General features: G+C 53.8%; 1 protein-coding gene and 1 long non-coding RNA gene across 2 annotated transcripts; one reads left to right on the forward strand and one right to left on the reverse strand.

Moving 5' to 3' along the window:
* Positions 1 to 1,908: 1,908 nt before the first annotated feature.
* PALD1 (phosphatase domain containing paladin 1) lies at positions 1,909 to 24,584 on the forward strand. Its single transcript, XM_058841290.1, has 20 exons — positions 1,909 to 2,049; positions 8,665 to 8,862; positions 8,991 to 9,093; positions 9,284 to 9,463; positions 9,542 to 9,706; positions 9,793 to 9,953; positions 10,092 to 10,167; positions 10,846 to 10,994; positions 11,080 to 11,176; positions 11,284 to 11,388; positions 13,791 to 13,886; positions 14,048 to 14,182; positions 14,660 to 14,776; positions 14,860 to 15,039; positions 15,498 to 15,695; positions 15,958 to 16,098; positions 16,691 to 16,762; positions 16,886 to 17,026; positions 20,619 to 20,774; positions 24,233 to 24,584. The coding sequence occupies exons 2-20, from the start codon at positions 8,678 to 8,680 to the stop codon at positions 24,380 to 24,382; spliced, it is 2,607 nt and encodes an 868-aa protein (XP_058697273.1). The 5' UTR covers positions 1,909 to 2,049; positions 8,665 to 8,677; the 3' UTR covers positions 24,383 to 24,584.
* LOC131580291 (uncharacterized) lies at positions 22,390 to 23,051 on the reverse strand. Its single transcript, XR_009277840.1, has 3 exons — positions 22,975 to 23,051; positions 22,731 to 22,944; positions 22,390 to 22,492 (listed from the first exon to the last, which is right to left on the reverse strand). It is a non-coding gene; the product is annotated as an uncharacterized LOC131580291 (long non-coding RNA).
* Positions 24,585 to 25,194: the final 610 nt, after the last annotated feature.

Below are 25,194 nucleotides of genomic sequence, written 5' to 3' on the forward strand. Positions count from 1 at the left end.
CAGCAAAAACCCTCACTAGGGCGCTGAGGGATGGGCCCCAGATTTTTGTGGGTGCCCCAGCAAACCAGCAGCATCCCTTGGGGATGCATCCCTCGAGGACAGCTCAGCTCTGTATGTGAAATACCGCAGCACCATGTCACATTCCCAAAGCATTCAGATCCCAGGGGTGAAGCCGGGAGGGCGTTTCCAAGGGTTTTGGGGGGGAGTCCTCTCGGAGCACCCTGGTTTGGCTGCGCTCGGAGTGGTCCTGCCATGACCTCCCGTGGATTCTGCTCATAATTGCAGCAGTTTAATTCTGCAGCGTCAGGGAAATTTGGAGCGTGCGTACGGAGAGGAGCGCGGCGAGGAAAATTGCTGACGAGGCATTTGGGAGCTTCTTTTCCCTGGGTCTGGTTTTGCCCCTGCAATGCCAGTGACAACTGGTTCCCTCCCAGATTTTGGGGGTGTTTTTATGTGTTAATCCCGGCTGCCGAAGCCCCTGTAGTGAGGGGTGCACGTGCGCGTGTTTCCCTGGGTTTTGTTGTGCTCCTCCCTAAGGAGCTTCTGGATTTGGGAATCTTAAAAGGCACAATTAAAATAACATCAATTTTAAAAGTTAGGAAATTTCAGTCTAGGACTGTAAATGCGGCAGAGCAGCTGAGGGCAGGGTATTTTGGCTGAGCTGGATGCTGGGAGCCTGGCTAGGATCTCGGATCCCGACGAGCAAACTTTCCAGCCCTTCTTTCCAGCTGTTACCATTTTCGGACTAGCTCTGGGCTGCGTTTACATTCCTGGCTCTCTTTCCCGGTGCCAGTGAACGTGTTAATGCCGTTTTTTCTCCTTTTCCTTCGCCCTACCGGTGTCCTACGAACACCGGTTTGGAGCCCCAGGGCAGCCGTGGATGGTGCTGGGTGTGGGCGAGGCTGAAACGCCGGGGCGGCTCAGGGAGAGGTGGGGTTGGGGGTTCCTACCTGGGGGAAAGGGGCTCCGAGAGCCACTGCTTTAACCCGAATGGAATGTGGGAAGGCAGGTGAGAGCTGAAAGGATTGGGCTTTTACGGGGTTAGCTAAAATAGCATCTTGGCGTGGCAGCGAGGGAAGCCTGAAGTCGCCTGGGGGATTCGCTCTGTGCCGTGGTGGGCTCCTGGCAGGAGATGACCAGAGCTGCTGGAGCTGCTGGTACTGAGCCATGGCAAGAGCCCACCACGGTGCCTGTAGGGTGCTGGGAAGCAGCTGGGAGGGCAACAGCCTCATTTCCCAGGAGTTTGAATGACCTGAGCAAGGAAGGATGGCTCTGAGACCTGGAGCTGTCCTGGTGCTTCCTATGGAGACAGGCTGGAAGAGCAAGGGGCGTTCATGTGGAGAAGGCTCCAGGGACACCTTAGAGACCCTTTCAGTGCCTAAAGGGGCTCCAAGAGGGCTGGAGAGGGATTTTGGACGAGGGCATGGAGTGCCAGGACGAGGGGGAATGGTTTTGAGCTGCCAGAGGGCAGGGTTAGATGGGATATTTGGCTTCCATCACACACATCCCTGACTCCCATTTCTGGTAAGGAAAAGCACTTTTTGGCTTTGAGGGCTGCCGGCAGCGCCTTGATGACCCCAAAACTACAAACCCGGCTGGGGTGGTGGCATGTGACAGTCCCCTCTCTGTCCCAACCCCGCTCTGGTTTGTCACCAGGAGATGATGGAAGGATCAGGGTGCTGGAGGGTGCTGGGGGTCCCCGAGACGATGGGGGCTGCGTGTCAGGGGTCCCCAAGGGAACACTGGCTGTTTTTGGGGGATGCCGCGGGTGGGGGGATGCCGCCTGCCGGCTGTCCCCGAGGTGTCGCCGCCGTGTCCCGGGGGTGTCCCGGCGGTGCTGGGGGCGGTCCCGGGGGCGTGTCGCGGGAGGGGGCGGTCCCGGACGCCCCTCGGCCCCATCCCGGTGCCCGCCCCGGTCCCTCCCCCGCCGAGGCGCCGGCGCTCGGCGCGGCCGCGGGGCTGCGCTCCCGCCACCGCTCCCGCCGCCCCCATGGGGCGCCCGACGGCGCGGCCGGCCCGGCGCGGGAGCTGAGCCCCGGAGCCGCCCAGGTACCGTATCCCCGCCGAGACCGAGCATCCCCTCTCTGCGAGCCGGGCATTCTTCCCCCCGAGCCCCGGGACTGGGTGTTCTCCCCCTCTCCAACCCCCCCGGGAGCGGGCATCCTGCCCCTCTCCGCGCCCCGTCCCCGATCCCGGCCATGCTCCCGAGCCTCCGGCCCCCCGGGACCCCTCTCCTCCCCTCCCCGGGGGTGGTGGGGGCTCGTTTCCCGTCCCGGTGCGGTGGGAAGGGGATGGAGGGGGCAGGAGCAGCCCTCGAGGGTGTCCCCCCACCTCCCAGCCCCCCACCCTCCGTGGGGGTCGTGATGGGCACTCGGGGGGGCTTCTTGGGCGGGGGTGTGTCCCCCCAAGCCAAGGCAGGCGGGACAATGGGGGGAAGGTTTATTTTGCCCCTGGGCCATGCGGTGCCCCAGCCGTGGCGAGGAGGGTTTATCCGGAGCCGCCGCTGGGCTCCAAACCTCTGGAAAATAGATGGATCACTAGTTTTGAGGCCCAGCATCCGCCCCGCGGATGGCATCCTCCCGCCTCTCCTGCCTTTGCAGTTGCGTTTCCTATTTAAAAGGGGTTTTTCTCTCCTTCTTTTGGCCTGGAAGCCAGCCCCAGCGGGCTGGGAGCCCGGCACGGCTGTCGGCCGGCTGCGGCTCCAGTCCCCCGGAGTGAGTTTTGGGATTTGCATCTCTTGGCCGTCCCTCCCTTGCACCCCCAAAAATCCGCTTGGGGTGCAGGCGCTGGAAGCGGGGGAGGTGCGGGGTGGCCGGAGGATGAAGATGGAGGAGGAAAAGGAGCAGATGTAGCCGAGGTCGGGGGTTTTGGCTCTCGTTTAGGGAGCACGGGAGGAGCGGGAAGCCCGGGACGGGCACGTGCGGGGGGTGGCGCAGAGCCCGGTGCTCCCGACCCCCGTGTGCCACCGAGGATGCCTCAGGAGCAGGGCTGCCTGCTCCCGCTGAGCTCCTGCCCGGCTCCTCGGGGCTGAAAACTTCCAGAAGCCTCATCCAGGCTGCGTTTCCGATGGCTGCCGGACTTTTCCGGACCTGCTTCCCTGCCCTTTCCCCCGTGCATCCTCCGGGTGCCGGCGGAGCGAACTCAGCGCAGCGCTCCTGGCCCTGGCAGCCCTCACATCCCGAGCTGTGCTCCCGTTGTTTTTCTCTCCTGGATGGGAGGAAACAGCGGGTTTTGGGGTGGCTGGGCTGGGAGCAGGCAGGCATTGCCCGAGGAGGAGGCAGACAGGCAGCGGTGGTGGGACATTTCCTTCCTGGAAGGCAGGAAGTGATTATGTCTTTGCACGGAGCCTAAAAATAACGGGCAGGTCTCCGTTGTGAGTAAAACTCCCCTGGGATTTGCTTGATTTTTGCTTTATTTATTAAGAGAGCGGGGCGGGGGAGATTTGATCTGTGATCTCCGTGTCCTACAGCATCCCAAACCACGGTGCTGGCGGGCATAAGGTGCTGCTTGTCCTGGGAAAGGTGTGGTCTGCAGCGCTGAAAAGCCGTCCCGTGTAAAAGGAGCCGTCCCGTTGCTCCGGCAGCCTTCCCCTCGCTGGGAGGGGAGCCGTGGTTAGCTATGAATAGCACAAAATCATAGCCCTCGCCTTCCCAAAACTCCCCGGCCGGCTCTGCGTGGCGCTGGCCGGGGCTGTGGTGCTTCTTGGAGAGTGTCGGACTAAAGCTTTGCCCACAGGTCTCTTCGGAGATGCCCCCAGCCTTTATCTTCATGTTTTATGGGTTTTTATTTGTTGTTTTGTTTTGTTTTTTTTTCTTTGTGCTACTGAAAGGAAACCCTTCAGGCGGGTGTGCTCACAGACCTTGAAACCACTGGCAGCGAGCTGACGGCAAAACTGGCAACGCTGGTGCTTCCGAGTCGGGGCTTTGTTCCTCTTTCCATTGCTGCTCATTGATAAAACCCCTCAGCAAAACAGCAAGCAGCCCGAGCATCTCCTGCCTGCCCAAAAAACAGCAGGGATGGCTGGGATGCATGAGGGAACCTCCCAGCGGGTCTTAAAAGTTGGGGGGTGTGAGGCAGCAGTTACAGGTGGGCTCTTTGCAAAACTGAATGGGCTGGAAGGGACCTTAAAGGTCTTCTCATTCCACCCCCTGCCATGGGCAGGGACACCTTCCACCAGACCAGGTTGCTCCAAGCCCCATCCGACACTTGCAGGGATGTAATTCCTCCCAGGCTGTGCTTAGCAGGGCAGGTTATTAATAATGCAAGTCAGGTTTGTGAAGAAGGGCTGCAGCCTGCGTGCCATTCCCGATGGATACTAGCATCCTCCTCACGGTGGGGAGCAGATTGGTATCCCCGTTTTTGGGGTGACTTTTTTTCCTCCTCCATTCCCTGTCTCAAACAGCTTTCCCTGGCTTCAGGATGAGGAGTTTTAAATCAAGTAACTAAAGGCGAGTTGGTCACAGGGAGGATGGGGATGTGGCACTCGGTTTTTCTGCCAAAAGACAGGAGCATGCTGGGGACGGGGTGTGAAATCCTCGTTATTTGGGATGCTCCCGCTTGGATTTGGGGGCAGGCATCCCACCAGCACTGGTGGGGGGATCGGCAGCACCTGTCCCAACCTGACTGGGAAATACCTCTGGACTTTCTAGGAAATGCTGCTTATTTAGTTATATTTTTGGCCTTCACCACCGGCTCTCCGAGGAGCTCGTGAGGATGGAGGGCGGTTGCTTTTGCTCCTTTAAAGATATTAATAAATCGGTCAAGACTTATAAAAACAGAACTGCCTGCTGCAAAGTTGCCTTTCCAGGGCCTTTTCCTGCCTTCTAGGTTGATTTCAGGCATTTGTGTTCTTTGCCTTATTTCACCCTCCCAGCTCGGTGGCTGGACAACGCGTTCCAAACCATCCTCAGCTTTAATGTGTTATTTCTCACCTTTATTTTTTTGTTTTATTATGTCTTTTTAAGAAGCTGGGCCGCTTCCTTCCGGCATCACCTGGAACAACAGGAGCCGGGCTCCCATGCAGCCTTTGCTGTGGGATATCTCCCAGCACAGACAGGCTGAAGCTGTTTGTGTGTTAATTAATTTTCACTGTGTTTTTTTTAAAAAAGAGGGTTAAAGAGCATGCCGGGGCGGGGGGCTCAGCTCCAGCGCTTCCTCCGGGCTCCGGTGATGCCCCTCCGGCTGCACCGGAGCTTCCTGCTGGCCTGTGGTGTTTCCTGCCTCCCTGCTTGGCTCAGCACTGCTCCAGGGGTGCCCCTCGCTCCCTCGAGGATCCATCCATCCATGCCAGCTCCATGCTGAAAAGCTCCCACACCGAGGAAAGATGGATCCTCTAGGAGGAACGCTGCCATTGCTGCTGCTTCTTCCCAAAGGGCTTTGCTTTTCATTTAGGAGAGCTTTAAAAGCTATAAAATATCTCGAGGATGCACGGAAGGAGATTTATTTGATTTATTTCCTGCTGACAATGAGGCGGGCAGGCAAGTGCACGCTTCCTCCTCGGCGCGGTGGCCGGGGCAGATGCATCCTGCAGCTGCAGCACGACCTCCTCCCACTATATTTAGTCCATTGTTTGCTCCAGCTTTGAGTCCTCGCCAGGTCCCCGGGTGTGGGAATAACCCCTGTGCCAGGCAGAGGGGGAGAGGTGGGAAGGTGGAGGGCTGAGCACTGTTACACTGTCCTGACTCCTGTGGGATCCTTTGCGACGCTCAAGTGGAATTCTTGGGATGCTCCCGGTGCCGCCGGCGGCTCCGCTGGCGTTCCCTGTCCAAGCTTGGCGGAGCTGAGTGTTTTGAAAGGGGGACTGGAGGGGAAGGGAAGCTCTTCTGCCTTGCCCACCCGGAAGGCTCTGCTTTCTCATTAGGCAGCAAAAATAATTAATGATTTTTCGGTATAATAATTAATCGGCGGTGCTTTGAATTTAGGCGGAACACCTGGGGAGGAACACTGCCGGTTTGTTTGGTGGGATGCCCTCGTGCAGGGTGTTGGTTCTTGTGGCTGCTGGGGAGAAAAATGGGCTCTTTGTTCAGGAACCTTGGCCACGATTGATCTCAGGCTTGGCTTTGGGGTCTGTGAAAAGATGAGCTGCTGGCTGGGGGAGGTTTTCTGGGGTTTGTCCCCAAAAAAGAAGGATGAGGTGCAGACAGAAGGACAGGATGCTGTGCAGGGGGCTGTTGTCTCTGCATCCTCTTTCTCCTAGGAAGAAAACCCCCAAATACTGTGTGGTGAAAGGGAAGGGATGCTCAAAACCAACCCATCCCAGCTGGTGGCTAATAAAACCATCATAAAACCCACGTGGTTTGCTTCCCAACCTCCTAACTTGGAATGATAGAATCCCAGAAGGGTTTGGGGTGGGAAGGACCTTTGAGATCATCTCGTTCCAACCCTCTGCCACAAGCAGGGACACCTTCCATTAGACCAGGTTGCTCCAAGCCTTGAACATTTTGAGGGCTAAGGCATTGACAACTTCTCTGGGCATCCTTTTCCAGTGCAGGAATTTCTCACAGTGTTTGCTAACTGTAATGGGGAAAATAATGATATTTGGGCTGATCCAGTGCCCTTTGGTGGGCTGGTCCTGCTTCCCTTGGCTGGGTATCTCCTGCTTCCCTTGGCTGGTCTGTGATGGTGGCTTCGTTGCATCCCTTCCCGTTGCATCCACCAGCAATATTTAGGAAAGTTTTCAGACAAGATAATTTTATCTGTTTTCCTTTTGATTCCCTACCCACCCCAGTTTGTGTTCCAGCTTGCAGAGTGGGCACTGAGGGGGGTGTGCTCCCACAGATGCAGAAACACCAGTAAATAGCTGCTCCCATGTGGATAACACCAGCGCTTCCCTCTTCCCATGGCTTTTTAGAGCTGTTCCCATGGCTTTCCTGAGCACCCACTTTGGGTAATTTCAGTACTTTCCTTGCTTGGTTTTGCCTGCCCAGCCTAAGCAGGGAGTGGGGGAAGAAGCTGAGATGTGATTTCCTCTCTCCATTCATTTTGTGGCTTGAAAGACAATTTCCAAATCTGCCCTGTGTCTTTTATGCCTGGTATTTCTTGGTGTGGTTTGCCGGGCAAAGAAAATATCCTTGGGGGTTTTAGGGTGGAGGTGGGTGTCTGTGGGGAGGGGAGAAAGACCAAGGAAATACAGAAGCTGCGTGCCTGGAAACTGGAGGGGGGGGAGAAATCTCCATCATCCAACGTGGGGATGGCTGGAGCAAATCCAGAGGGATCGATGTTGAAAGGATTCACCCATTCTGAGCAAGATTAGGGAAAAAAAAGCATCCTGGCTGGGTGCCCCGTTCTGCTTGCTGCCTGAGCTCTCCAAAGCCACGAGCTCTTGCTCTGAAACACTCAAAACCTCCCTCTATATATTTTTCTCCCTGCTTTATTTTTGCCCTCACAATTTTTTACGTGAAAGAAACGCTCAAGAGGACTTGGAGAAGCGGCACTGGCCTGAAGCAGCTGTTTTTGTTTTTTTTCCTCCCCCCTCTGCTCTTGTGTGTAAAAGAAACCAGGCTGCCTAATGGTGCAGAAAATTCACAGTAGAGCAACAAGTTTTCCGCGGAGCAGGGAAGGAAGATGGGGAGGAGGGGAAAAATGTGTGCCTGGGCACAGTCGTCTGGAAATAGCACATTTTCCGCAGGCTTTTCCCCCCCACTTGAAGCATTTGCAGCTGCTGGGGGCATCACATTCGCTGGGATTGCAGCAGGGGATTGATCCTGTGCTGCCTGTAAGGCAGGAGGAGCAGCTGCAGAAGGATTTGTAGGGCTGGGTTAAAGCCGTTCCCGGAATTCCCAGCGCTGAGCATCGCCTCGGAGCAGGTACCGTCCCCCTTGGGGTGCTGCCAGGGTTATTCCCATGCAGCACAAAGGAGGTTTTACTGGGGACCATCTCGTTAGGAGCAGGCAGAGTTTTTGTCTTTTCCAGGCTGCCCCTTTGCCATCTCTCGCTTGGTTGGGAAGCCAGGATCCGGCCCTGGCTGGCGCAGACAGTCGGCTCATTGTCCCGGACCGCTCGAGTGTGGCGGGATGCTCCCAGCCCTTTTGATTCCATCCTTGTTCAGGGACGAGCTCCCTGGGGACCAAGCCGGGGCTGCTTTTGGGGTCCCCGCCTGCCCTGGCTGCTCCCCAGGGATGGGGATACCCGGCTGCTTTCAGCAGACCGGCTCCAGGCGCGCTCCTACACCCGAAATTGCCGAATATCCAGTCCCACGTGCTCTCTGTTCCAGACTTTTCCGTGTGGGGAGGGGGACTGGGAAAGCAGGGGACGAGAGGCTCGGGCTGCGCCGCCGAATCCCTGCGCGCTGCCGTGTGCTGACTCAGCAGATTTTAGGGACCGGATCCAGCCTTTCGCCCTTTATTTCCCCCCACACCCCCCCCCCCCCTCCTCAGCCCTGCTTTCACCTCCCCGATGGAGCAAGCTGCACGGCAGGCAGGAAGAAAGCCTTTTGTGGGAGCAGGAGGGAAAGAGCTGGCTCAGCGTGCCTTCCCTGGCTGGCTGTCAGCAGGGGGAATGCCCTGTGCCTGCCTGGGATTTTCCCATCCTAAATCAGGAGCGGCTGAAAAATAAATTCCTCCTTTTCTTCCTTTTTTTTTTTTTTTTTTTTTTTTCTCCTCTCCCTCCTTGTTGATTTTTTTTGTTTTGTCTTGTTTTTTTTCCCCCCTTCCCATCCTGGAGCAGCTGCCCACGGGTGATGGGTACGACGGCCAGCGCGGCGCAGCAGGCAGTCTCAGCATCCCCCCTGGAGAACCGGGCGCCAGGAGACGGCAGCATGGAGGACCAGCACTCCCTCAGCATCCACTCCTTCCAGACCCTGGGGCTCCACAACAGCAAGGCCAAGTCCATCATCACCAACAAAGTGGCGCCCGTGGTCATCACGTAAGTCCTGGGCAGCCTCCAAAACTCTGCGTTTCTCCACCCATATTTCTCTAAATGTTGGGGTTTGTTTCGATCTTGACCCACACCATTATTCTTTCCCTTTGCCCACCTGCGTGTGGCTCTTGCAGGTACAACTGCAGGGAGGAGTTCCAGATCCACGATGACCTGCTGAAGGCCAACTACACTGTGGGACGCATTTCTGAGGCCACGCTGGAGCACTACCTGGTGCAGGTGAGCATCTCTGCCACCGGTTTCATCACCCAGCTCATTTCATCCTGGGCTTTGGGAACCTCAGGAGTGTTTTTGGGGGGCTCGTTTTGAAGGTCAGGTAGAAAAAGCCGCTTTTACGCTCAGCTGTGTTGAAGTCCCACCTCGGTCAAATCCACCGATGCCCCACCTTCTCTTTTCTGATATTTTGCAGGGGAAATACTTCATGGTCAGGGACGTATATGGAAAATTAGATGTTTTGAACACTACCGGCAGCTGCGGCGCTCCCAACTTCCGGCAGGCCAAAGGAGGTTACGCCGTGTTCGGGATGGGGCAGCCCAGCCTCAACGGCTTCAAGCTCGTGCTGCAGAAGCTGCAGAGAGAAGGCCACAAGGTTGGTGGGAGGGTGGCAGCTGGGGTGGGAAAAAAAGCCAGGAGAGCCTTTAGACGGCCTCTCCCCGGCTGTTTGCAGGAATGCGTCTTCTTCTGCGTCCGCGAGGAGCCCGTGGTCTTCCTGCGGCTGGAGGGGGACTTTGTGTCCTACACCCCCCGGGACAAGGAGAACCTCCACGAGAACCTGCAGCGCCTGCAGCGGGGCGCGCGGGCGGAGAGCCTGGAGCTGGCCATCCGCAAGGAGGTGAGCTGGGACGGGGAGGGGTGCGCATCCCGCCGCTCCGGAGGAGCTCCAGCGGAGGGGATTGCGATGGGGCCTTCTCCACGTAGATCCGCGACTTCGCGCAGCTGAGCGAGGGCGTCTACTACGTGTACAACGACATCGAGCGGCTGCGGGACGAGCCCCACGCCGTGAGGGTGCAGGGTGATGAGGACATCCAGGTCACTGAGGAGGTCTATCGTAGACCTGTCTTCCTCCAGCCCTCCTACAGGTCCTTCCCTCCTCCTCCTCCTCCTCCTCACGCGTGGTCGGGGCTCTTGGTGCCCCTTAAGCTGCGTAGCCTCCACGGTGGTGGGGATGAAGCCCTTTCGTGGTCCCATCCTAACCAGGGCCGTCCCCATCCCGGCAGGTACCACCGGCTGCCCCTGCCCGCCGAGGGAGCCCCTTTGGAGGAGCAGTTTGACGCTTTCATCCGCTTCCTCAGGGTGAGCTGAGGGAAAGCACTTGATCCGTGGGGCCTCCTTGGGCTGGGATTTGCTCCTGTGCTGTGTCAGAGACCGTGGCTACCTGAGAGCACCTTCTGGTTTTCCTTAACTGTCTGTTAGAGGATGCCTGTGCCTGCAGATCCCGCTCCCCTGGCTGTAGGATCCTGCTGGAGAAGTCCATGTTGCCCAGCAGTTCATCCCTACCCCTGGCTAGAAATGAGCATCCCTGGCCACCTCCAGGCAGCTCTTCCCTAAGTGGCTTTGATAGGAATGATCTGCCTTTGGTGCAAAGGTTTTCCGTGCCAGAGCTGCTTTTTTGTTTTGTTTTGTTTTTACATTCTGGAAGATGAAATCTCAGTGGGTTGGGATTAGTGGTGGGAATGTCTCCAGTAGGGTGGGCAGACTGGTGGACGGAGAGGGCACTGGGCAGGGGAATGCAGTGGGTGGGCCACCCATTGTCCTGTCCTGCTCCATCCACCCCATCCCCTGAGGAGAAGGGAGATGCCACCCACATCTCCATGCCTGGGCATGGCTGTCACCTCCATCCCAGCCACTGATGGGGCAGACCTGGCTCTCCTGGAAGCTGCTGGGGGTTTCCATCCATCCATCCATCCATCCATCCATCCATCCATCCATCCATCCATCCATCCATCCATCCATCCATCCTTTCCCTCCTAGGAGAGCCCCAGCCTGCTGCTGCGGGACCCTGGCAGACCCCCGCCTGCGCTGCTCTTCGGCTGCCAGACTGGCGTGGGCAGGACCAACCTGGCCATGGCCATGGGTACCCTGGTCCTCCACCACCACCGAGGAGCTGCCCAGAAGCCTGAGTAAGCAGAGCAGCCCCCAGGGCAGGACTGGGGGGATGCCCATTCCCCCTGGGCCTGGTTTGATTTCCTCCTTTTCCCACTGCAGCTTCCCCCACTTGCCTAAGACATCTCCTAGGGACAGGCTCCGGGTCATCCAGACCTTCATGGAGATGGTCCCCAAAGGCCAGCAGATAGTGGAGGAGGTAAGGGGGTGCTGGTGAACCCTCTGGTGAGGTGGCTGGGAGGGAGGGATGGAGTTTCCCCCCAGATCCGAGGCTTATGGAGCAATTTCCCACTTGCTCCTCCCGAGGTGGATGGTGCCATCGCCTCCTGCTCGGAGATGCACGACATGAAGGAAGCCATCTACGAGTACAAGAAGAAGCTGGAAGGGATCGGGGAGGACTATCAGATCCAGGTAATCAGAGGATTGCTGGGATGCGAGCCATCGGCACCAGGAGATTCACTGAGCTGTTTTTGCGCCGGGATGAGAAGAATGTAAATTCTGGAAACCCAAAGCTTCCTGTGAGCTGGAGATTTCCCAGTGATATGAAACCTGGAAGGTTGTGGAGTGTCTCTTCTTCTTCTTTTTTTTTTTTTTTTCTTTTTAACCACACTTATTTTAAAAGCCATAAAATGGAGCAGTCTGGGGGGGGAAAACAGACTGGTTTGGGCTTTGCTACTGCTTCTGGTAGATGACCTCGGGGGCAAATAATATCCCATGCTCTGATTTCATCAGCTCTAAAATTAGAAAATCGATATCAGCCTGGATGGTAAAAGTCCTTGGGAGCTGGGAGGGATCACTGCAAATATAGACACCCAAGGTCAAGCTCTTCTAGCTGTAGATTTATGTTTTTTCCTCTTGTTTTGAAGAGCCATCAGGGTGGCTTTCTGTGCTGGAAAGCTGTGCTCCTCCATGCCCAACCAGGGGGCTCCTCACCAGGTGATGGAAGGAGGTTGGATGCTCAGGTGGAAGTGCTGCCCTGATCTCAGTTTTTTTGGAGATTAATTTTCCCATTTAAATGTTGAGTGTGGAGTGGAAGTGCCGGAGCTGGTTGTAAAGGGCAACCTCAAACCAGGTGTCTTGTGGCAAAAAAAACCAACAAAACAAACCATGAAAATAATTAAGCAATGGGAAAAGAAGGCATTTACTGTCACTTTTTTGATGTTTAGCAGCAAATCCCAAATTTTATACTCCCCTGTTCCCTTTTAGGGTGGATTTGCATTGCTCGTGTCCTGGCAGGTTCTCTTGTATAGCAGGGGAAGGTTGGGCATGGGACAGGGGGTTTTCCCATTGCCTTGAAGCCTTTCCATGACTTTTCCGTACTGGGGAAAGCTGCTCTGTGTCATCCTGGACTCCTGGAAGACAAATGGCTGGGGGACTGCCATAAATAAGCCTCAAGGAGTGTTTATTTGAAGTCTTTGTAGAGCAAGAGCAGGTTTAAACAGTGGCGAGGGGCCAGGAAAATGTGCTGGGGGCACATGGAGGGTGAGGAGGGGAGAGGAGATAATGCTCAGTCATCAGAAAACCAGCCTGGACTTCTTTGTGTTGGAGTGGTACTGGGTGAGCTGCCTGGTTTTGGGGGGAGGAGGGGCTTTTCTGGACATGGAAGAATGATGTCTGTGGGGTTCTGCCTGGGCTTGGGGGGCAGAAATGGAGATTTAAGTGGTGGAGGTGCAGGTGAATCTTGGTGTGGGATGCTGAGCAGCCAGACTCCTACAATACCCGGTTTTCCAGGGCTGAAGCATGAGTGGATCTTTCCCCTTTCCACCCACAGGCTGTTTAAGGGGAATGTTAGGAGGTTTGCCTTGGTTGAGAGCACTGGGATGGATTTTATTGCAGGAATCCGAGTGCTTGGGAAGCAGCACCGCTCTGCTGTCGGTGCTGCCGGCAAACCTGGCAGGGCTCCATCCCCACAGGCTTTGTTTTGAGTTTCCAGAGCAAATCCCGCTGCCTTTCCTCTTGATAAATGACTGCAGGCCGGATTTCTCTGTGGAGAACAAGTAAATATTCATGAGTCAGCCACGTAATGTCAGGGATGAGCAAACCCCGCTCGCGGAGCTGACCCCGGACACGGCTCCATCTTAAAGGGTTTTCCATCCTAGCCTGGGAAGTGGCTTCCAAGAGGCTCTCTGGGGATATTTGTGGATGCCCTGCTGGGTGTTCCTTACCTGGTGCCTCGTTAATTTATTGGATGGGATGCTCAGAGGTACAAACTGCCTGCCCGGAGGTTTCTGAATTGCGGAAAATCCCGAGGGTTTGAGTTCACTCCTTGAGAGGGAATAGCTGTGGTAGAGAATATTCCTGGATTGTGGAGGTGGATAAAGAGGAGGAGGAGGAGGAGAGCTTGCTGGAAACACAGGCATGAGGATGCTTCTGGACATGGAAAGGGGAGACACTTGGAAATGAAGGATATTGCAGGGTGTGTGGCTGGCACAGAGCCCTCTCTCCCCAGGGATGCCACTGCCTGAGCATTTCATCTAAAGGCCATGGGGATGGCTGGAATGGGGATAGGACCTTGCCTTTTCCAGACCCATCCCCTTGGGTTTGTCCCCAGCCAGACAGTGTGTCCATGTGACAGCATGGACTGGTTGGAACTGCTCCCAGTGTGTCCTTGTGCTAAGATAGGGAAGCTTTTGTCTTGAGCTGAAATGTGAGTTTATGCCTTTGAGCATCATTTAATATGGGAAACTGGAAATGTTTCATTAAAAAAAAATAAAACAGTTCATCCAAAGTGTCTGTAGGGCTTTTTCCCAGCCTCCTGGGCTGCTGGGGGCTGCAGCACTGAGCATCACAGATTCCCTTTCCTTTGCTTCCAGGGGAGCAGCACCAAAGAGTATTTCCTCCAGAGGACTCTGCAGAGCCTCGAACGCTATTTCTACTTGATCGCTTTCAACTACTACCTTCACGAGCAGGTAAAACCCGCCAGAACGACCCAAAAACCCTTTCCTTGCCCTCTTTTTGTTTCGGCCTCCCCCTCCCCGGTTTCCCAGGCGGGTTTTCCTCAGCGGGGCGGCGGGCAGGGGGGAGCAGAGCCCAGGCTGATGGTGCGTCCCCCCCGGCCCCCCGCCGGCAGTACCCCCTGGGCTTTGCCCTCAGCTTCAGCAGGTGGATGTGCCGGCACCCGGAGCTGTACCGGCTGCAGGCGGACATGAACTGCTCGGAGCTCACCGTCACCGCCGAGCTCGTCGCCAAGGGCGCGCGGGTGCTGGTGAGTGAGCGCCGCAGAGCTGGCAACGGCGCCTTCCCATGGGCCTCACAGAGGTGGGGAGGGCTGGGAGAAGCCAAGGGTTTGCCCCTTGTAGGGCAGCTGCAGCTGCCATGGGATCTTGGGCCCGGGTCCTGATGGCAGCATCAGCAAGGGTGGAACTGGGTTGTTTTAAAGGCCCACGTGAGGATAAATCCCAGTGGGTTTAATCCAGAGATCCCCGTGCACGGGGATGTGTCTGGAGCATCCTGTGGTGTGAGCCTGGGCAGCAGCTCCGTGCTTTCTGGGTGGGGTGACGGAGGCCGGGGCCGTTGCGCTGCGAGAAGAGCACGTCCCGCCTTGGAAACGCCGCCGTGGGGCTTTGAGCCCTGGATGCTGCTGCTGGAAAAGTCTGGGGGCTTGTCCTGAGCAGGGCTGTGGGGTGCTGCAAAGCTGAGGGTGGGAAGGGGCATGCCTTGCCTGGACGTGGCTCTGTTCCAGGTGGCGGATGAGCGCTTCTGCCCAGATGTGCTGAGCACCGCCAAGGAGATGAGCGTGGCCAACTTCCGAAGGGTGCCCAAAATGCCCGTCTATGGGACGGCACAGCCCAGCTCCAAGGTGAGGGACACCATCCCACGCCGGGCAGGGACCCCACATCGGCCTCCCAGCCCTCCCACCACCCTTTCCCACCCTTTCCTTAGACCCTGGGCAGCGTCCTGCGGTACCTGACGGATGCCAAGAGGAAGCACTCCCGCATTGTCTGGATCAACCTCCGGGAGGAAGCGGTCCTGGAAGGGAATGAGCAGATCTATACGCTGCGGGAGCCTGGACTCCTGGAGGAGCTGATCCCTGTGCCTGCTGCCTCGCCCCAGCAGCTGGAGGTGAGCTCTGGGAGATGCTGGATGCTGTGGAAGTTCCCAGGAACACTCATGGGTGATTTCCACAAGCTTTGATGGTTCCTCACCCTCTGGAGCTGCTGGTTTTGTTTTCCTTTGGGAACACGGGAGCGAAGCAGAGATCTGCCCTGGAAGAATTTATAGCATGCCTTGAGAGCAAGGGTAAAAGGCATCTGGGGAAAGGGGAGTGGATGTTCCCAGCTGGATTTCCAGGGGAGACAGGCAGTGGAGGGGCTTGGCTGCCAGCAGCAGCATGGCTGCATGGAGGAGCTGCCTGGCTTGGTGGGAAATGATGCCCCTGGGGCTCCCATCAAGCACAGAGGGACCTGGGCAGCACCAGTGTGGGCTTGAGGGTGTTTGCCTGCTTCTAAAAACATGGATTAAAATCCTGCAAAAATTAGGAGGGGAGGGTGTTACAGTGAGGGTTTCTCCACCCTCTGCAGAAACTGGAGGCTGCCCTGAAGGGGGACCTGCTGAAGTGCCAGAAGTGGCTGGAGGTGTACCTGGAGGCAGAGAAGCAGATGAAGATGTTCAAGAGCTGCCTGACCACGCAGGAGATATTCAGCCAGCAGAAGAATTCCTGCCAGGGACTCACCTACCGCCGCATCCCCATCCCCGACTTCTGTGCTCCCAAGGAGCAGGTACCCTGGGGAGGGGATGGAGCTGCTGCCTCTGTCCCAAGCCAGCCCTGATGCTGTGCAGGAATGTCACCTGGGTGCTCAGTGCTGGTGGGGTGCTTGCCAGGGCAGGGGGGGATCCCCAGCAGATGCTGCATGCAGAGGCTGCAAGGATGGATCTGGCAGCAAGGAAAGAGAGATTCCAACCTGGAGGCTGTAGGACAAAGGGAACCCCAAGGTGAGGAAGTCCTGCATCCCTAAAAACCCACTGGTTTCATCCTGGCAGGACTTTGACCGGCTGCTGGAGGCCATGAAGAGCGCCCTGGCCGAGGACTCACGGGCAGCCTTTGTGTTCAACTGCTCCAGCGGGCGGGGCAGGACCACCACGGCCATGGTCATCGCTGTCCTCACCCTCTGGCACTTCAATGTGAGTACTGGGGGGCTGCAGCAACCCCCAGTGGGGGTCCTGGGGAAGCTCTGGAGAGCCCAGAGGGTTGGAAGGAGTGTGGGCAGGGCCAGGGTGGAATGTGGCGGGGGGGACATCTGTATGTTGTCATTTGCTGTGCCTAACTCCCAGGGGGCTCCAGAAGTCTGGGTGAATCCCTGCTGAGCCTTTACCCTCTTCCTGAGAGCTCCCCAGGGTCAAGGGTTAAGGGTAGGGGAGATCATGGAATCGTGGGATGGTTTGGGCTGGAAGGAACTTTTCTTTACAGAGTTCCCCCACTTTGCTGTGGGCGGGGACACCTTCCACTATCCCAGGCTGCTCCAAGCCCTGTCCACCCTGGCCTTGGACACTTCCAGGGATCCAGGGGCAGCCACAGCTTTTCTGGGCAGCCTGAGCCAGGGCCTGAAACAGCCCTCTGTCTGTCCAGACATGTGGCTCCCTCCTTGTGCAGGGGTAAAATTTTCATGTGCTGTGCCTGGCAGAGGCAAGGTGGGGGGTGCTGGGGCTCCTGGTGGGCTGGGCACAGGCATTTTTGGGCAGCCCATAATGACCCAATCCCCTCTGGCCACCCCAGGGCATCCCTGAGATGAGTGAGGAGGAAATCGTGAGTGTGCCTGATGCCAAGTACACCAAGGGGGAGTTTGAGGTGAGTCCTGGGGCTGGCTCTGTTTCAGGGCTGCTTGTTGGGAGGGGCTGGATCCTCTCTGGGGCGGTGGGACAAGGCAGGGAGGCTCCTGGTGAAGCCCTGCCGCTCCTGCCCGTGCTCCAGGTGGTGATGAAGGTGGTCCAGCTCCTTCCTGAGGGTCACAGGATGAAGAAGGAGGTGGACATGGCCCTGGACACAGTCAGTGAGACCATGACCCCCATGCACTATCACCTCCGGGAAATCATCATCTGCACCTACCGCCAGGTGAGCCCCCTCCTCCCATCGGCACCGGGCTCTGGGACCAGCCCTGCCGGAGCTGGGGGTGGTTTCTCAGGCTGTGCCACCAGAGATGCTCTTGTCACGGTCACCCAGGGCTGCCTGGGATGCTGTGCTGTGTGTATCCCAAAATCCTGCCCATCTGGCTGCAGCCTGCATCCCACATCCCACGCAGAATTCCTCTGCTCCGCCATCCCTTCCATCCCGTGAGGCGCAGCCGGCAGAGGGCAGGACTGGTCTGTCCCGTTCCTCCTCCAGCCCCTTCCTCTGGATCCCCAGAGTTTGGGAAGGAGATTCAGCTTTGGGAAGGGGAGCAGCCCCTGGGACTCATCCATGGCCAGCTGAGCCTGTGCTCCCGGTTTTACCTGGGAGCCTCTGTGGAGCTGATGAAGAAGCAAAGAGGATTATTTTCATCAGATTTGGGATGTTTGTGCCACTGGGCCTTAGAAGAGCAGAGCCCAGGGCCTGGTGCTGTTCCTGGGATGGTTTGTGCCACATCCCACTGGCAATTCCTCCCTTCAGCTCTTGCTCCAGCTGCCATCGATCCGTGGTTTCAATTAACGGGAGGAAAACCCAAAATGTTCCATCACCCAGGGAAATCTGCAGCTCGCCTCCTGGTTCCTGAGATCCTCTGCGTTTTTTGGGGGGAGCTGGGAGAGAAAACCTCTGCAGACCTATTTGCAGATGTAGTGATTATTGATTAATAAGTAATTTACAGTTCAATTTATTTTTATGAATTTATTTAGGATAAGTAATTTAATTTAATTTTGGCTTTCCCTCCTTTACTACGGGGATGTGGCCACATGGGGAGTTTCACCTCTTTGGCTCTCAGGACTAACACAGGGGTGATCCTGGGCTGTATCCCATTTCCAGGCTGGCATCCTGGTGGGAAGATGAGAAAAGGAGGGATTCATCCACTCCCTCTGCTCAAGGAAGAGCCTCTTGTCACCAGAGCTTGTACTTCCCTCTTGGCTGCTCCATCCATCCTGTTCGATTTGGCTTGGCCCTGAGCAAATTTATCTAAATTTATTAATTTAATTTATCTTAAAACAATTATTATAATTATTATAATTAATATAGTTAATATAATTAATATAATGAATATAATGAATTTAATTAATATAATATAAAAATAATTTATTGGTTTTTTTTTTTCCTTTAGCAATGGGAAGCTTGGAGAAGAGAAGGATGGGAATTGTTGGGGTTTTGGGAGCCTGCTTGGAGATGCTTTTCAGGGTTAGGGCAAACAGAAGGGAAGGAAAAGGTGTTTTGGGGGTGGTTGGGTTTGTTCTGACCTCTTCCCACGCCTGACTGGGAGGAAAAAATAGGAAAATGTAGGAAAATAAAAAAAAAAGGGATAAAAGATAAATGATTGGATAATCAGATGGTAAATAAGAGAATGGAAGAAAAATAAATAGGAAAATGGAATAAACTAAGAAGTAATAGGGTAATAGAAGAAAATTGGATAATAGAAGAAAATTAAATAGGAAAATAATAAAATTATAAGTAACAGAAGAAAAATAAATAACATAATAGAATAAAACAATCAATAATAGGATAAGAAATAAATAGGATAATATAAGATGGTAAATAATAGGATAACAGAACGAAAAATAAATAGGATAATACAGTTCCAGGATAAAATAATAGGATAATAGGATCTGCTCTCTACAAATATTGGCATACAGAGGTGGAGGAGACACCTTTTCCCAAGGGCAGAGCTGGAGTGAGGAATTGTTGCTTTTTTGGGATGGTCTGTGGGATCGGGGCTCTGACTTATTGGTGTTCATTCCTGGAAATTCCTAGGAAGGGCAGAGTGCAGAGCTTAAAATAATGGCAGTAATAATAGTAATAAAAGTTACTGTATAATTACATACAATATCTAATAAAACAATAAATAATGACTGCAATAACATTATAGCAGATATAAAAATATTAAAGAGAGATATTTATAAATATGTATTTATATATATTTATAAAATAAAATAAAGTAGATAACATTTTGGTAGATATATAAAAATATAAAAGAGAAGTATTTATAAATATATATTTATTTATTTGCATATTTATAAATATATCTATATATTTATAAATACAAATTTATAAAATAAAATATAGTATATCACATGATATATATAAAAATATAAGAGAGATATTTATGCATTTATATATTTATTTATTTATATAAGTGTATATATATTATGTATTTATATATTTGTATATTTTAATATATTTATACATTCATATATATTTCTATTTTTAATATATAAATATATTAATATATTTATATATTTTATATGTGTATATTTAAATATATTTATATATTCATATATATTTATATGTGTATATTTATAAATACATCTATATATAAATATATATATATTTATAAAATATAGTATATAACATAGTACATATAAAAATATAAAAGAGATGTTTATAATTTATATATATATATATATATAGAATAATACTGGGAGATGTGATGGCCACCAACCTCAGAGCTTCTCTTGCTCTGGAAAGAGAGGCTGGATCCAGGTGGGAATGCCTTCCAGGGAGATGTTTTTCCCTAGGGAAGTGCTTTACACTTCAGGAACTCATGGTTTGGGGTACAATTTGCACTTGGCTGTCTATTCCTGCTCCTGCCCCCCACATTTAACCATCCCTCACCTATTTTTGAGCTCTGGGAATGTTGCTGCCAGCTGGAAACCACAAGGAAATGAGAGCCCAGAGCTCCAAACCCTGCAGGAGTGGGCTGGATGGATGTGCTTATTTTTGTCCACAAAGTGTTCCTCCCTCTTCCCATGGCTTCTCCCAGGGCTGTGGGTGAGGGTGGGATGCAGGAGCTCCCCTGGGATGGAGGAACTCTCCTGGGATGCAGGAGCTGCCCTGGGATGCAGGAACTCCCCTGGGATGCAGGAACTCCCCCGGGATGTAGAAACTCCCCTGGGATGGAGGAACTCCCCTGGGATGCAGGAGCTCCCCTGGGATGCAGGAGCTGCCCTGGGATGCAGGAACTCCCCTGGGATGGAGGAGCTCCCCAGGATGCAGGAGCTGCCCTGGGATGCAGGAGCTCCCCTGGGATGCAGGAGATGCCCTGGGATGCAGGAGCTGCCCTGGGATGCAGGAGCTCCCCTGGGATGCAGGAGCTGCCCTGGGATGCAGGAGCTCCCCTGGGATGCAGGAACTCCCCTGGGATGCAGGAGCTCCCCAGGATGCAGGAGCTGCTGTGGGATGCAGGAGCTCCCCTGGGATGCAGGAGCTGCCGTGGGATGCAGGAGCTGCCCTGGGATGCAGGAGCTCCCCAGGATGCAGGAGCTGCCCTGGGATGCAGGAGCTGCCCTGGGATGCAGGAGCTCTCCTGGGATGCAGAAACTCCCCTGGGATGGAGGAGCTGCCCTGGGATGCAGGAGCTGCCCTGGGATGCAGGAGCTGCCCTGGGATGCAGGAGCTCCCCTGGGATGCAGGAGCTCCCCAGGATGCAGGAGCTGCCCTGGGATGCAGGAGCTCCCCTGGGATGCAGGAGCTCCCCTGGGATGCTCTCCCAGCACGGGTGCCACATCCAGGCTGCTCTTCCTTCCAGGGAAAGTCGGGCAAGGATGAGAAGGAGACGCGGACGCTGCAGCTGAGGAGCCTGCAGTACCTGGAGCGCTACATCTTCCTCATCCTCTTCAATGCCTACCTGCACCTGGAGAAGAAGGACTCCTGGCAGAGGCCCTTCAGCCTCTGGATGCGTGAGGTGAGGTTTTCCCGGGCTGCCACCTCGCTCAGCCTCGTGGTTATGTGGGAATACAGGAATTTACAGGGAAGCAGGCAGCCATCCTTAACTGGGATGTGATTTCTGGCCTTGTTGGGGATTGTCTGCGCTCCCTTTGCTGCCTGGGTTGGTGGCTCTCATGGAAAGCCACTGGAGATGGAAGGCAGCCCAGCACATGGATGGGGAGCTCTCCCATCCCAAACCTGCTCTTCTCCCCTGGGTTTGAGTTTCCCAGGGGTTTTGTTGTGATTGCAGCATCTGGGGCTGAGGGGGCCTCCAGCCAAACCTTCCTGGCCAGGACAGGTGGCACAGGGGGTGGGAGGTCTGGGAGGATGGGATGGTGGCATTGGATATCCGAGGGAATTGGGAACCAGCTGGAAAAATGGAATGGGGGGCGAGTGAGAGACCCTAAATGATCCTTATGGAATGGGGGAAGGCTGGGTAAGAGACCCTAAATTACCCGTATTTCCTGCTCGGGGGGGATGTAGGCACTGGATTTATTTGGGATACGTTGATTTGAATGGGAATGTTGTGGGGGGGTGTAAATTTCCCTGGAAAAGGGACTTTGGAGGTGGTACAAGGGGTGTGGGGGGGCATAGGGGGGTGTGTGCTGGTGCCTGGGTGGGGGGTTCTGCATGAAGAGAGAGGCAGGGAGGAGAAGGGGAAGCTGGAGACATGGCAATTTTAATAATAACTTTAATAATAATTTAAATAATAATTTTAATAATGCTACTACTATTACTATATATTAATTACCTGTATTTATTTAGATTTTATTACCACACAACTATATTTTACTATATTCAATCTTCATTTTTGTTCCTTTATTGTACCACCTCTGTTGACATACTGCATCATTTCACTCCTCTTCATTCATTTTCATCTTTTACCTCCATTACCTCCCCTCTCCCGGGCTTGCTGCTGTGGGAAAAAACCCTCATCCCTTCCCTCGCCTTCCGCTGCTAATTCCTGTTGGCATCTTTGATCCGCCGGGCGGGAGATGAAAGGGTGGAGCTGCTGCCCGCCCCGCCCTGGCATCCCGGTTATGCCTCTGTTTGCATTGCTGGGGCTGGAGCAGCTTTAGTGCAGATTTTGGTGTTTTGTTTTGGTTTTTTTTTGGTGCTGTTGGCTTTTTTTTTTTTTTTGCTGTTTTGTTTGCTGGATGCGGGAGGCGTGAGGTGGATCGCAGCGGTTTTTAACGTGGAGCTTTTTGGGGATGCGTCCTTTAGTGCTGCACCTTTTGGGGCTGCACCTTTTAAAGCAACAACTTTTGGGGCTGCATCCTTTTGGGGCTGCACACTTTAATTCTGCACCTTTAATTCTGCACCTTTTGGGACTGCACCTTTAATTCTGCACCTTTTGGGGCTGCATCCTTTTGGGGTTGCACCTTTAATTCTGCACCTTTTGGGGCTGCACACTTTAACAACTTTTGGGGCTGCATCCTTTAGTGCTGCACCTTTTTGGGCTGCACCTTCTAAAGCAGCACTTTTTGGGGCTGCATCCTTTTGGGGCTGCATCTTTTGGGGCTGCACCCTTTAATGCTGCATTTTTGGGGGCTGCATCCTTTAATGCTGCATCCTTTAGTGCTGCATCTTTTGGAAATGCACCTTTTAAAGCAGCACCTTTTTGGGCTGCATCCTTTTTTAGTGCTGCACCTTTTGGGGCTGCACCCTTTAGTGCTGTATCTTTTGGGGCTGCACCTTTTGGGGCTGCATCCTTTAATTCTGGACCTTTTGGGGCTGCACATTTTAAAGCAATAACTTGGGGCTGCATCTTTTAGTGCTGCACCTTTTGGGGCTGCACCTTCTAAAGCAGCACTTTTTGGGGCTGCGTCTTTTGAGGCTGCACTTTTGGGGGCTGCATCCTTTAATGCTGCATCTTTTGGGGCTGCATCCTTTAGTGCTGCATCTTTTGGGGCTGCATCTTTTGGAGCTGCACCTTTTAAAGCAACAACTTTTGGGGCTGCATCCTTTAGTGCTGCACCTTTTGGGGCTGCACCTTTTAAAGCAGCACTTTTTGGGGCTGCATTCTTTTGGGGCTGCATCCATTAGTGCTGCATCTTTGGGGGCTGCATTCTTTTAAAGTAGCACTTTTGGGGCTGCATCCTTTTTTAGTGCTGCACCTTTTGGGGCTGCACCCTTTAGTGCTGTATCTTTTGGGGCTGCACCTTTTGGGGCTGCACCCTTTCTTAGTGCTGCACCTTTTGGGGATGCACCTTCTAAAGCAGCACTTTTTGGGGCTGCATCTTTTGAGGCTACATCCTTTAGTGCTGCACCTTTTGGGACTGCATCCTTTAATGCTGGACCTTTTGGGGCTGCACATTTTAAAGCAATAACTTTTGGGGCTGCATCCTTTAGTGCTGCACCTTTTGGGGATGCACCTTCTAAAGCAGCACTTTTTGGGGTTGCATCTTTTGGGGCTTCATCCTTTAGTGCTGCACCTTTTGGGGCTGCACCCTTTAATGCTGGACTTTTGGGGGCTGCATCCTTTAATGCTGCATCTTTTGGGGCTGCATTCTTTAGTGCTGCACCTTTTGGGGCTGCATCTTTTGGAGGTGCACCTTTTAAAGCAGCTCCTTTTTTGGCTGCGTCCTTTTTTAGTGTTGCACCTTTTGGGGCTTCATCCTTTAGTGCTGCACCTTTTGGGGCTGCACCTTTTAAAGCAACAACTTTTGGGGCTGCATCTTTTGGGGCTGCACCTTTTAAAGCATCACTTTTTGGGCTGCATCTTTTAGTGCTGTATCTTTTGGGGTTGCATCTTTAGGGCTGCATCCTTTAGTGCTGCACCTTTTGTGGCTGCACCTTTTAAAGCAACAACTTTTGGGGCTGCATCCTTTAGTGTTGCACCTTTTGTGGCTGCACCTTTTAAAGCAGCACCTTTTTGGGCTGCATCCTTTAGTGCTGTATCTTTTGGGGCTGCACCTTTTGGGGCTGCATTTCCAGCACATGGATTTACCTCTGTCCCCCCCCACCCCAGTTTACTGGAGCATCTTTTAACACTTCCTTTTGGTGCCGCATCTCTTGAGCGCGGCCCCAAAAGGTGCTGCCCCCTTTTCATTCCACATCTCCCATAGGTGGGGTTTGCATCCCTCCCCCTCCCCACTCCCCCTGTCTGCTGGAGGGGAGAGAAAAACACCCAACCTGCGGACACAAGGAGCCTTTGACCCCCGGAGCGCCCCTTCCCGCCGCATAATCCCCGCGTTTTTAGCAAAAACAAGGCGCCATTGTAGCTTTTTGGCAGGAGGGTGCCAAAGCCAACAAACCCTGCGATGGCTGACCCCAGCAGCAAGGAAGAGGCTTAGAAAATGGATCAGCTGGGGCTGCAAAGAGGCTGGGGGAGCTGAAGGGGGTGGTACCGGGATGGGGGGGATACTTGGAGGTGGCAAAAGCATCCCCGAGCTGGGAGGGGAATTCAATAATTCAATCTCCCTCTGTTTCCAGGTGGCGGCGGTGGCTGGGATCTATGAAATCCTGAACCAGCTGGGGTTCCCAGAGCTGGAGAGCCTGGAGGGCAAAGCCCTGTGCACGCTGCGGGGCCGCTGGCAGGCGCAGGGGGCCGCGTCCCGTCCCTTCCGCGGGGACTTCGTGTAGGGCTGGGGAGGGGGAGAAAACCCTGCTGCTTTCTCTGGGGTGGGGAAGAGCAAAAAAAGAGCCAGGAAAAAATATAAAAAAGACTGTTTTCCCCAAATCCGAGGGTGTGGGGAGGGAGGGGCGAGCTTCAAAGCTGCCTTAGGATGGGAGGATTTCTGGGGTTCTTTTGGACGCAATAAAAATATTGTAAATTAAAAATCAAGACCTTCCTCGCTTTCTCCCTGTGGCAGTGCGGCATTTACACAAATTTATATAATTATATGCACAGAGGTGTATTTATGTGCACAAACACACCAATATACATGTCTATATACACACAAATATATATGGTTATTTATTTATGGCTCCACCTATATATGGAGCCATCAACACTTGCAGCCAGAACTGGGACTCACAGAAATCCCAGCCACTTCAAACCTGGGTGTTTTTAAGGCTTGGGCATTTTTGTTGCTTCTTCCCAACTCTTTTTAGTCGGGATGGCAGCTGTGGTACCCAGTTTTGGGGTCCCACTTCCCCAGTTTGAGTGCCAAGGTGGTGCTGAGAGGGCTGAGCTGCTCAGCAAAGGCGTAAAAGCAAAATTAATGCTGGGTTTGGTTTTTTTAATTTTTTTTTTTTTTTTTAAAAGGAAAGAGTGAAAAATGAGGTTAACCTGAGGGAGTTGATATAAATGAGGGGGTCCCAGTGGCCTCACAGTGGGGTGAGAGGAGCTTGGGGGCTGGGGGAGCAGGGGGAAGGCTCTTGGAGGGAGGAGAGAATAGGATGGGAAGCACAAAAGCGGGAGCACACGCTCCGTCTGTCCCAGCAGCCGCTTT

Source organism: Poecile atricapillus, chromosome 6, assembly GCF_030490865.1.
Source record: "Poecile atricapillus isolate bPoeAtr1 chromosome 6, bPoeAtr1.hap1, whole genome shotgun sequence".
In the NCBI taxonomy this organism is placed as follows: Eukaryota; Metazoa; Chordata; class Aves; order Passeriformes; family Paridae; genus Poecile; species Poecile atricapillus.